This window comes from Pteropus medius, unplaced genomic scaffold (assembly GCF_902729225.1).
Source record: "Pteropus medius unplaced genomic scaffold, Ma_sr-lr_union100, whole genome shotgun sequence".
NCBI classification, from domain to species: domain Eukaryota; kingdom Metazoa; phylum Chordata; class Mammalia; order Chiroptera; family Pteropodidae; genus Pteropus; species Pteropus medius.
In genome coordinates, this window is record NW_024346667.1 from 1,638,568 (window position 1) to 1,651,812 (window position 13,245).

The window sequence follows — 13,245 nt, forward strand, 5'->3', positions numbered from 1 at the left end:
CATGCAGCAGAAAGGCTCCAAGTGCGCTTCTGCTGCGGCCTGCTCTCACCCTGCTCTTACCCTGGGCTGGTCAGTCACCTGTCCTCCTGCTTTTGCTTCCGTCTGAGCAGAATGTGGTCCCAGAGCCACCCCAGGTGAGCGATCCTGCTGCTAACTTGCCCATAGCGATGGACATTGTAAAGTGTGCTTGTTGCGGGCGGAGGAGCTTGTCCTAGTAGCGCAGGTTCACTTTGAGCGAGGGTTCGTTTATTCTTCTGGTCCAAGAGCAGGGAAAATAAGGCCTGAAGCCCCTGAAGTATAATTTCCAAATCCTAAGAACAAGTTGTGTGTCCTGGATGAGAAGCCAGTCCCAAAGGGTTTCCAAGGGAGCTCAGGCTCCAGGGATGGAGGAAGTCAAGGTCAGAGGCTCTGATAAACAGGAGTCTGTGGGGTTCCTCTCCAAACACCTGCTGAAATCAAGAGCACTTATTGGTAAGTGAGTGGCAGGCGTGAAGGAAAAGATGTTGGAGAAGGCATCCTGAACATATGGGAATGCATTCTGTTGGCCAGGCCGGGAAGTTGGACGAGGAAGGAGAAGCAGAGAAAGCAGGCGGTAAGAGATGAAGCTGCAGAAGCCTAATAAGGCCCCGTGAGCGCAGACCCTGAGCATCTATCCTGAATGTGGAGTAACCGTCTCATGCCTGCATCGTACTTCACAGGTTGTAAAGTGCTCCCACATAAATGACAGCATTTAATCTGTAGACAGCACAGCTTTACGAATGACTGGATATGGAGTCGGTGATTTATCAGAGAGGACTCGAAGTTTAAGAACATGGGTAATAGGCTCAGTGATGGTGCCAGCTGATTGTCATGAGGCATTTGGTAAGGGGAGGCGATTTTAGGGGTAAAGAGATAAGGTCAGCTTTTAAAGTCTTAGAATGATCGAAGAGAAGGGTGTTGATAATATTTAGGAAGCCACCATAGGAAACTGCAGATAGCATGTTAAGAGAGTGAGAAATCTGAGCTGGGAGGTAATGAGAGTCAGCAATGTGGGCGCGATGAAAGAGGGGACCCTTTACATGGGAGTGAGTACAATGGGACAAGGAAAAGGGTCAAGGGCCAAGCCATAGGGGTACTCGGTTATGGTCTGGGAAGAATGGCCTTGTCAGGGGCGGGGTTAGGAAAAGAAACAGCATATACAGCCATAGAGCCATGGTATTTGAGAATATAAATAAGGAAGGGTTGGGTCTTGACAGTGTGAAATTTACAAGAAATGTCAAAAGAGGACAAAACAAAGAAAAGCCTTTTGCGTTTGGCTCTAACATTATTGGTGATTGGGGAGGGTGTCTGTGGGATGTCAGCAGATTGTGAGGCTGATGACTGAGCAGAGACAGAATGTTTGCTGTGGTGTGACTGTGGAAGAAGGGTCATCATTTCTTGCCAACGCTAGTGAGCTTCTGCTATGGACTGGCTGGCTAATCCCCAACTCACAACCCAACCCTACCCCTGAACCCTTCATGGGTGCTTCCATCTGTAGTAGTTTTAAAGCATAATTCCAAGTCTCTCCCATCAAAAGGTGAGGGTCCATGTTCCTCCCCCTCACTTCTGGGCCGGCTTGTAAACGCTTTGACCAATAGGATAAGACGGAGCTGATGCTATGTAGTTTCCGAGGCTGGATCATAAAACATCCTTTGAGCTTTTGTTTTATTTACGAGAACATGTGGAGCCTGGGCCCACGTTGTGAGAGATTAAACTTTTCCAAGGCTGTCATGCTGGACAGGCCCCAGGTAGGTGCCCCCAGCCCTCCCCACCGAGGCGCCAGACACGAGAGCGCGGCTGTCCTGGGCTCTTCATACAAATCCACCTGCCAGCCGACCACCACCAAGCAATCTCTGTCAGTATCAGTAGGCCAGAAGAATTATCCGGCTGAGGCCTGTCCGAATTCCTGACCCAGAAAATTAAGAGCTATAATGAAATGGCTGTTGTTTTATGCTGAAACACCACCTATACTTCCTTGAGAGGCTGGGAGTGGCAGACACTCTCTTTGCCCTGGCCTCGAACGCCACCTTCATGACGGGGAGTTGGACGCAGGGTGTGGGTATAGAATTTTGGGATTTGCAGAATTTTTGAAATCACAGTACGTTTTTGAAGGAGAAGGAGGATAAACTAAAAGTTTTGTTTCCATAGGCGCATGCTGGCATGTTCTTAAAAGGCAGAGTATGACAAGTTAGAGGCGAGGGTAAAATGAAAGCTATTAGAAGGAGAGGAGTATTGAGGGGGAAAAAGTCTGTTAGAAATAGGAAAAGTCGTAGTCCAAAACCCTTAAGGATGGGTAAGGAGAGGGGCCCTGTGGCAGGATAGAGAAGAGGATTTATTTGAGACAGGGAGGAAGAATGACAGCAAAAGCCTCTAGGATAGTCATACCTGGGTTACTAACACATGTGGGCAGTTAGAGACTCCTCTAGGAGATAGAGCCGTTCGGTGGAGACTGAGCACCTGAGATACGCTCGGCACAACGCCAGTTCTAGGGGTCCAAGAAGCAGCAGAGGTCAAAAGCTTCATGCGGGTTCACAGGAGTTCAAGAATCTGGAAATGGTTCCGGTTGCAAGGAGCAGGCTGGCTCACCCCTTGTGAGAGGCTCTGAGAAGCAGGAGAAAGTTTCCTCAGGTTGGAGAGAACAGTAGGGGAGAGGGTGGCATCTCCAGGGGACAGACTTCTGCTATTCTGGCACAAAGACGTGGGGAGGTAAAGAAGAGGTCAGTGTGAGCAAGGGGAACGGACCTCTGAGATGTAGCTAAGGGGCGGCAGCAAGTTCCTGATGTGCTAAATTCCTATGTTTTTCTTTTAACATTTAGAGCGACGCTTGCAACTGCACTTGCTCAAAGTGTGATCAGTCAGGACTCGCTGAACAAAACGTCTTCATAGGAAAGAAAAAAGATGGCAAAGCTGTGCATTGGAATAATGTTCTGTACTTTCCCATAATTCTCTCATTAACCACCAGTAGGAAATATCATGTTGTAGTTTTATAGAAAAGTGTGCAAACAATTTATAAAAGAAGAAATGCAGGCTTTAAAATTGGGGGGGAGGGGAGTGTATTTCATATCACTAATGAAGAAATGTACCTCTTTCACCTTATAAATTAATATCTGGTCCCTACCAAAATTATAATTATTAGAACATTTTATATACATTTTAAATTTAATACTATAAGTATAAATAATGAATGTTATAATTATAAGTCGTGAACATTAAAATGGAATGATAATAGGGAGAGACAGGGGGAGAGGCAGGATGGGGCTTCCTTGGTCCAGCCCAGCCCAAACAGAGAAACTATCAGGCTCTGCGTTAAGGAGAAAATATTCTGTTCTGATGTAGGGTTACAGCATAGTGATTAGATGCTTACTGGCTGGATAAGCAGGGACAAATTACTCAGCTTCGCTGAACCTCACGTTCTTCGCTCTTACAATGAATGTTCCTGCATCATTAGATTATTCTTATTAATAAATCAGTCTTTGTGCTTAGCGCCGATGTATATAAGCCTCGTAACCCCGTGAAAGATGTGTTCACGTCACACACTTCATCTTCCATAGTATTTAGTAAGTGCTAGACTCTGTCCTGAGTGCTTTACACAGTTTAACACATTTTGTCCTCATTGCATTCCCCTGAGGTTTGTACTATTGTTATTCTACTTTGTGGAGGAAATTCAGAGGCTTGGAGGAGTTAAGTAACTTCTGAGAATGGCACTGTTAGGATCTGTCTGACCCCAAACCCTCTATCACTGTAGGATACCCAACTTACCTTTCCTATATACTTATGACATGATACTTCCCTATGCTTTGAAGGCATATAATGGCTAAGTATACTCACATATTTTTTTCTGAGTCATAGCAAAGGTTACCAAAAAAAAAATCACATGCACTATATATCCTTTACTTGATTTGTGTATCTTACGAGAGACTTACAAAGAAAAGAATCAACGTTACATGACTTTTACTTTAAAAATCACTTTATCTCATTTCGTCCTCAGTAGCCCCTGGCAGAAGAGGTGTGTTGGGGGTGGGGGGTGGGTAATATGTGAGGTTTAGAAAAGCGAGGTTTGTAGGGATTACAGCCCAGGGGAGGGAGCAGCAAATGAGGAGATGTCAGAGAACAGGACTTTGCTGTCCTCAGATACTCGGAGGCAGGTTAAGTCGTTCTGTACACCGTTAAGGAAAAGAATTAGTGCCGAGGAGTGGAAAGTGTAAGTGGACAAATTTTAGATAAGGGTAAATACGTTCCACTGGTCGATGTGATCAGAGACAGAAAGTGACGCTATTTTGGGTAACACGTTCTCTATCGCTACAGGTATTAAATGTCAGGTACTTTGGTGTAATATTAATTCAGAGCATTCGATTTGTTGTCAGAAGGACCTGGATTTGAAGCTGCCAGTTGCTATCTTTGTGACCTCGAGCTGCTTATTTAATCTCTTTACGTTTCTGTTGTCCTGTCTGTACAATAGGGATGTAATCAGAATCATGAGTGCTATCGTGGGGATATAATTTAATACCACTAGTAAAGATCTTGGCACAATAACTAGAAAGGGTATAAGAAATGATCGTTACGATTACATTTTTTATTAATACAGTTTGGGTGACCACTTTGATGACCACTTTGCAGGTTTTTGTAGGGTACCAAAAAAGCATTGAACTATCAAGGTTTTACTAAAAGATGTGAAACGTCCCTCATACTCTGAGATCCTGAGTCCCTGACTCTGTGACCTGCCCTGGGATATAGTTATTATGCAGGAGAATCAGGGCTGGGCCCCAGATCTCTTTATTGACAGCAGCCAGGAGGGGCGTAAGGATAAGATGCGGGACATTCTAGCTGAGAAAAAGCCTTGAAGTTCCTGGTGCTCGGTGCATGGGGGCTGCTGGGCCTCTCTTTGGAAGAGGACGTGGTTGCCAGGTTAGAGGTCACAGCCCAGGTTCAGGGCTCTCTCCTCCCATCATCCCTTCTCTTTCCTGTCTCCCAGACAAATGGAAATTTCAGAGTCCTGCATCCTTCGTGGCAGAGGGGATTTGGCTAAAGGTCATGGATTGCAGCCCTGCTGTGAATGTGACACAGACAGTAGGGGAAGGAGCAAAGGCTAACTGAGGTTATATTGGAAACGTTCTTTGTGATGTCTGCGGCCGTTGCTTCAAATGCTGTTGGCCTGTGTCCAAGTCAGGGATGTGCCAGAGGCCTTCTCGCCCTCGCACGGACCGCGGGCAGGCCTATTGCAGCCCGTGTGTGGTGAGCTGCTGGTCTCAGGTGTCTGGGAAAGATGAAGCTCTGATGACATAAAGAAGAGGATGGATTTTGGTTCAGCCGTAGCCTGACGGAGCAGGGCAAAATAAAGAAATCTCTGTCTTTAACCATTTTCACTTTGTCGTTTGAGTACGGTGAGTCAAATGCTAAGGGAGCAGGGGATGAGGGCCCTCCCCGAGGGCACTCAGTGCGTCCCACGTCCGAGGTGCCCACGGTGCTGTCTCTGAAGAGAAAGGACAGGGTTAAAAATACCCGGGGTACAGGCACTCTTTATAATGTGCATATGTATTCGTGTGCTTGAAATTCCTTAAAGGCTTTCTTACATTTTACTTGTGTGGTTAATACAATTATTTGGAAACACATGTGACTGATTTAAAAATGCCCGAATCTTACAGCAAGAGATTAGCCTCCTTCCAATATTGTCCTAGGATCTGTAGAATGACCTGTTGATCACGCTCCAGGAGGGTTTGCCCAGACGAGTTTCACAGTGAAGCAGCTCGCTTGGAGTCTAGTTTACCTCAAGCTGCCTGTCCTCTGGCACGATGCTCTACTCCAGGTTTCTGGGCCTTTGTCCCTTTGAGGTGTGCCCTGTCTAGATCCTTTGCTGAACTCTCTTGTTCAGCATTTCTTGGTTGGGAATGAAAGGGATCTGCATCTGGGCTGGAGTTGTTCTAAAATTCGTGGAGTCGTTTATTCGATGAATGTCTGATTCCACATGCATTTATTGAGCACCCACTGCATGCACTGTGAAAGGTCTGAGGAGACAGACACATGAATAGACGATTATGATACAGCGTGCTAAGTAAGTGTTAGAAATGTACCCAGGTGACCTGGGAGCAGTGAAGGGCACCTGACCCAGACCATGGGCATTTTGGAGGCTTCCTGAAGAAAGTCCACACAGATCTAGGTCTTGAAGAGCGAGGAGGCATAACCCAGGCAAGAGACAGGGCCACGAGATGTGGAGAGTAAGGTCATGCCAGACAGACGAGACAGTACAGCCAAGACATGGAGCCAAGGGACAGCGCTGGATCAATACAAACTTACTGGCAAGGCAAGAGAAAGCAAGAGGTTAGACCGGAGCCTGAGGAGGCAGGGCAAAGCTGGGAGGCTTTGATTCTGCAATCTCATCAGGAATGAGGAGACCTTAAACAGAGAAGTGACAACGTTGATTCTATGTTTTATGTGGCCGTGTGGTGGAAGTCTTGCGAACGGTGAGGGAGACTGTTCTGTGCCTCTCCCTTAGCTTCCGGGGGCTTGCTGGCAGTCATGGAGTTGATAGCATCACTCTGACAGCTGCCTTCTCTTCCCATGATGTGTGTATGTGTGTCCATGTTTCCCTTTTTGATAAGGACACCAGTGGGCCCTAACGACCTCTTTTTTTTTTTCATCTAATAAAAATGGTATATATTTAAGGTTGCGGCAAGATGACTTGATATATACAAACATAATTAAATGATTACTGTAGTCAAGCTAATTAACAGATCTATCTCCTCACGTAGTTATCACTTTTTTGTGTGTGTGGCGAAAGCATCTGAAATCTAATCTCTTAGCAAATTTTCAGTGTTCAATACAGTAGTATTAAAGATAATGGTCATTTGTACCCATTGTGCAACTTTTACCGCCACTTAAAAACAAAGGGGACTTTTTACTGTAAATAGTGAAAGCAGCAGCAGAACTTTAGATTCCCATTACTAAATGAATTCTGGTGTTTCTTGGGGGTGAGGTGGCCTGTGGTCACAGAGGGAGTACAATGGACAGCCACCCCCGTCTGCCCAGCGTGTGCCAATGACGAGCACTGAGGACATAAACATCCTGAGGGGAGGCTCCCGTCAGGGCCGTGTAGAAAAGCACCATGAAATACCAGTGATGCCCAAAGAGAAACCGCGAATGTGCGCGCTTGAGCCTAACGTATGTTTTGACAAATTCCAGCTCCAAAGCTCTGAGTTTCTTGAGAGGTCTGGAAATCAGACAAGTCTGAAACTGAAGATTGCCAGATTTACGTTTATTCCATCAAATCGAGTAAGACATTCTGAGTCTCAGTTTCCTCCTCTGTAAGACTGGGGCATTGGGACTAGGATCTTTGAGATCCTCTTCTTTATTAAGATATTATTCTCCTTTAGATAATCATGCTAAGTGAAATAAGCTAGACAGAAAAAGTTGAAAATCTCATGGTATCACTTATATGTGGGATAGAAACCTATACGCAACATGACAAACAAACGGAAACTCATGGACATGGGCAATAGACTAGTGGTTACCAGAGGTAGGGGAGGAGAGGGGGAGGTAGACGGGGTAAAGGGGGTCAAATATGTGGTGACAGATATTGGGAGGTGAACACAGTATAAATATATATATGCCTTACTGTTAAAGTGTACAGCTGAAACTTATTGGATTTCGTTAACCGATGTCACCATAAAAATAGATTTAAAAAATGAAATAAAACAAAATAAAATATCATTTTATAAATATGGGTTTTGCTAGACTGTGGGGAGAAGAACAGTTTGCCACCTTCACCGGTAACCATTCAGCCCTTAACCCCCTGGGCATTTTGATTTTACTCCAGCCATCTGGACTGGAGTCAGTCAGTTTGGAACTGGGATAGGTCTCAGGTGTCCAGCAATGCTTCTCAAGTGCCCAAGGCGGCTCATACAGGCGAAATGGCATGACTGCGGCTTTTCAAAGAGACGCTGAGGTTGCCGCCTCTGCAGAGAAACAAAGTGTGCAACAGGATGAAGTGCCCTCGGAGAGGCAGACCTTTCAGAGGTTGAGGAGTGCCACCTGATCAGGCTTTTGGACGTGTGTATGGAGGAAATGGAGAAAACCGACCTCCGCCCCCGTCATGAGCTTATGACTGGCAGCGGAGGCCACCAGGGACTGTGTCCCGCGCCAGCGCCCCGGTGGGAGGGGCCCGAAGTGCCCTGGCTGTGGAGGCCAGTGCTCTGAGCCCTGTGAGATGGGCTGGCACGGGCGGAAGCAAGGCACTCGCGGGGCCGTGGAGGGAAATTTTGCCAGCTTAGGGACGTGAACCTAGAAAAGATGACATTTTAAGCAGAAATAAGATCCTGTGGAAATATTTCATGTTTGGTAACGTTCACGTCACGAAGGATGTCATCTATCTTCCATGTAATCTTTTCTTCCTTTGATCCTTCAGCTTCCCACGTTCCTAAGAGAATACAGCGCATTGTCTCTGCTGAGCGCTGCCTGCAGCAGATGCTTCTGTCAAGCTCTTTATTTCAGTTACCCTTGAATTCAAAGCTCGGCCCTGCTTTTCTGCCCCAATTGTCTGGAGCGTTATAGAGGAATGTATCCTTTCAGTTTTGACCGCAGAAGTAAAACTTTGCTGAGAATATGTATTGAATGGGGGCCTCAAATTCAGTCACGGGGAATGGTCTTTAGCTCAACATCACCCCCTAGTGGGGATACAATAGAATAGCTATTAATTAGGATCTGTGGGACGGGTCTAGACGGAGGCTTGCATCAGGTTGGCTCTGTGGCAAACACAAATGACTTAAAAATATCATTACGAAATACATCTTCCACTTGGAAAGTCTTCAGTGAGGGTGGAGCAATTCATTATACTTAATAACCTCATTCCATTACATTTTATTCTCTCATTGTTGCCATAATGATGGCATTTAAGAACTAAAGAAACAAAAAACAGAAGCCGTATATAAAAAGATCTCAGGAAAGCTACACACTATTGTAGAACAAAATACACCAAAGTTAGAAGACAAATCCAAAGAAATCCAAAGGACCAGTAAACATTTCAAAACCTGTTCAACCTACCTATGAGAGAAATTCAAATTAAAATGAAACATCATCTTTCACTTGTCAGATTAGTAAAAATTAAAAGAGCGTTAACTTCACATGTTGAGGAAGATGTGGAAGGAGAAAGCACTGGCCGTTGACAGGAGTGAGAACAGCAGCCCAGATGTATTGAACAAGGCAGATGTTTATAATGATTCAAGATTTGGGGATTACAGAGTGGCCACCACAGATGGCAGCCACAGATCAGGGGAAATGGAGTTGAGATTAGTGAAGTTTAATGGACATTAAGGGAGGTCCAGAAGTGCCAAGAGCAAGTGTAGTGGCAGTTGACAGAGCTGGAACACGACGAGGCTGGAGGGGGAGGAACTGTTGGCACATAAGCCTTCTCGGTGCCCCTGGCCCCGTGTGGCACTTCCATACAGCTTATCCCCCTCCTGCTCCCAATCAGATTTGAAGTCGTGCTGGATGGATGGCGTGGCTGGATCTGTGGTTTTTCGAGCACACTCACTCCCCTAGCATCCAGGCTCCAAATGGTTCTTCCTTTTCCCCAGCTGTAACTTTCTCTTTCAAGTTTTCATATCTGGAAACTCTACTGAGGCTGATGGCCAGTGCTCTGGGGCTGGAAGCTCCTGGGGATGCCAGTTCAAGGCTCTCAGGATAGAGACATCGAGCCTGCCAGCTGTGGCGGTGGAATGATCATTAGCACGGAGAATGAATCATCACAGAGCTAGATGGAAAGTGACCATTCAGAGAAGAAGGAAGTAAATCACAGTAAGTTGAAACCAAAGAAAATGATCATAGAGATACTAAAAAGACATAACCCAACCATTAAAGACTCGACAGGAACTTGAATCTTTGTTTTCAGGAAATGCTCTTTGAAAGGCACTGACTGCTTCTGGAGGCTGAAGATGAATGAGCTGACAAGCCTATTTGTCTCACAGCCTAAGCTGGAAATAATTGGAGGCTCAGGGCTCCTTCATATGAAGCCTTTAGATGCAAATGCAGACTAAAACTTGCCATTATAGAGTATATGGCTCTGTGATGTTCGCATTACGGTGTGCTTGAACAAATAAGGACAATATTCCAATAGCATCAATGGAGACATTTGTTTTCAGTTAGAGTCTCTTTCTCTACAATGGAAATTCTGGCTCCTCTGTTTTATGGAGGGCTATACACTTAAACACATGCTTATTCCCCTCCCAAATCCATCTCTGATTTTTGCGAGGTTGAGATATCAGATTTTACAAATTTCTTGAGGCATCTTTTAAGTGACTTTAAAGATAGAAACTCATGATAGAATAACATGTAACAATTTTAGAGTCAAATCAAATAAATGACTATTCGATTAAATACATACCAAATGGTATTACAGTGCACTAATAAGGATGAAATAGGGATTTTCACCCTTTAATCACTTATGTAGGATAAGGTAAATAATTGGATAACTGATAAAAATTCCTTTCTTTGTTTTAAATACATGCATTCATATGCGCATCACTACATACTGTATTTATCTCAAAATACTTGTTTATAAAAATGTTTACTTAGTCAACATGGTTGCCGAATATAATTTCTCCTGCAAAATTTCAAAAGAATAATGTTATTGCCTTAGGCAGGAATTCAAGCACCGAGATAAAAGCCATATCTGAGTATCTGATGTATTTTATTTGTTCACATTTATCCTATTTGAGGTTAACACTACTTCATTTGACAGTTTAAAAATCATTCTGTAAACAAAATGAAAAATGGCAGCAACGGCTAAAAAAGGGACACAATGTATAATAAAATAAAGCATCAAAAGGAATATTCTGAAGAAGCAAAAAAAATATGACCGTGATTATGAATTCGACAACAAGAGGGAAAAACCTCCAACATCTGTAAAAGACGAAACGATAATAGTAATAAAAAAAAAGCACGCTCCAAAGTGCAGGTGTGCTAGTTTCCATTTCCACGTCCCTTCAAGAAATAGAGCATACGATTATTCTTTTATATAAAGTGACAAGTTCTGCTTTAAAACATTCAGTTACGTTATCTTGCAGGGTTTTTTTTTTTTTTTCCATTTACAACATCTCTACATTGATTTAACCAGAAAGATGGCCATATGTGACACATGGTATAATTTCTTGAATCTATGGAGAGTATGGAAGGGGTAAAGTTTATTTTTTTGCTTTATTTGTAATGAGTCACATGAAGCTGAAAATACAGTATCAGAAGCATCGGTACTTTATTCTCTCTAAAACAAAAAAAATCCTGAGCCCTCTGTCATCTTCGTTGCCACTTTCAGGTTCTCTGTAACAAAAGACTGTTCATTTTCACTGATTCTGGCAGCTGACATAAATAACCAGAACTGGTTTTTAATGCGAAATTGGTTGGTCTTTGTCCGAATTGACCAAATAGAAGTGTTATTCTGGCATCACATAAAAATCACTTACACTTTCATAATAGTTTAGAATCTCAAATGTTTTCCCCTTGAAGGGGAAGGTCGATTGAACATGATTTTTGAATAGAGGACGTCTATGAAATATATTTCAAATCTTAAAAAATATTTTTAATGCTCCCCAAAGTGGTCTAGGATTTACCCCGGCCGACATTGCCTATTCCATTTAAGAACACTTCATTTACCTTATAGCTCTGATTTTACTTAAAAAGTCCCAATACACAAATGGCTGCTGCTTTCTCTAGCCTTAAACAGCACTATTTGTTTTGAAACCATGTACACAGCTCAACGGCAAGATTAAGAAGTTATAATACACACATATCACGGACAGGTTTTATCTTTTTTTTGGAATTCACTGCATAAACTGCATTGTGGTAAACCCCCCTTCCCCCCGACGAGAGAGTGTGCTGTACCCACAGCGAGGTGTTTTAAATATTTCTCCAACAGTTTTCATTGTATTATATTATGAAAACATTAGGCTTCAAGCCGGGTACTAATAAATATTTAATTTAAAAGAAAGAAAGAAAGAAAGAAACCCCAACGCAGAAGAACATTATAAAGACCCTGTCCCGCCCTCTCCCGCCTCCCCAGGAACGGCGCCGGTCAGCCGGACATGGCGGAGATCTCGTAGTCGCTGGCCGAGGCCAGGGCCTTGCCCATCATCCGGACGTTCTTGGCGCTGGTGATCCTGGCCATCATGCTCACGGGCTTGTCAAAGTACTTCACCAGGGCGGGCTCCGTTAGGAGGGAGGCCAGGAACTGCTCGAAGGTGATGGCCCAGTCCCGGTCCAGGCTGGTGCTCCGGGGCAGCGCCGCCGTGCCCTGGCCACTGCGCACCAGGACGGTGTCCTCCCCGACGTCCTCGCAGTGCAGCTTGTCCTCCTCGTGCGAGCCGGCGCTCAGCACCGAGTACGAGGACATGGAGCTGTCGTCCTTGGTGTCGTCGTCGGAGATCAGCATGGAGGAGCAGGCCCCGTTGTCCTCCAGCTTGATGTCCTCCATCTGCCCCACTAGGGAGTGTTCCTCGCTGTCGCCCGCCGAGCTGGCCGGGTGCGACTCTGCCGGCTCCATCCCGTACGGCTGGCCGGGCCCTTTCTTGGCGAAGAGCACTCCCGGGATGCCCTGGTGGCAGGACGGCCCGCCGCCCCCGCTGCCACACTCCTTGGCAGGCTGGGTGACGAAGAGCTTGCCCACTTCCCCGATCTCCAGCAGGAGGCTGGTCACTGCGGCCGTGGCGTGGTATAGCTCCTGCTCGTTGGGGTCCTCGCTGAACATGTTATACATGGTCTTACACAGCTCGATAAACTGCCCCTGAAAGGTGATGTGGAAAAAGACAGAAAATGTGACTACCTCGGGGGGGGGGGCAGGAGGCAGAACCGACGTGGGCTGCAAAGCCTTTTCATTAGGACTATGAAAAGATCCCCGAAAAGTCCTATATGGAAGGTGGGCTGATGTGTTGTTTAAAGTCTCTTTATTGATGGTTCCATTTTTTTTAATATGAAAAATTCACAACATCCATGAAAGAAGAAAGAACAGAATTATGAGCCTTCACGCACCCATCAACTAGAGTCAAGAGAGCCTGTTATACAGCTGCTTCATTAATGCTTTTATCCTTTGTCAAATGAGCTTACGTAGATCCCAGACCTCATCGCATTTAACATCTACTCACTTTAGTACACACCTTACTCTTTCAAGGTTAGCTCAGATCCCCTCTCCCATGACACATGGGTTGGTGACCAGGGACAGAAAAAAATGCCTTCCACGCCCCCACCCCA

General features: G+C 45.0%; 1 protein-coding gene across 1 annotated transcript in view; it reads right to left on the reverse strand.

The window, feature by feature from the left end:
* Positions 1–10,679: 10,679 nt before the first annotated feature.
* TBC1D9 (TBC1 domain family member 9) overlaps positions 10,680–13,245 on the reverse strand; it is an 86,944-nt gene continuing 84,378 nt past the window's right edge. Inside the window, exon 21 of the mRNA XM_039875830.1 lies at positions 10,680–12,781. Coding sequence (XP_039731764.1) covers positions 12,074–12,781 — 708 coding nt within the window. The 3' untranslated portion in view covers positions 10,680–12,073. The remainder of the gene's footprint in view (positions 12,782–13,245) is intronic.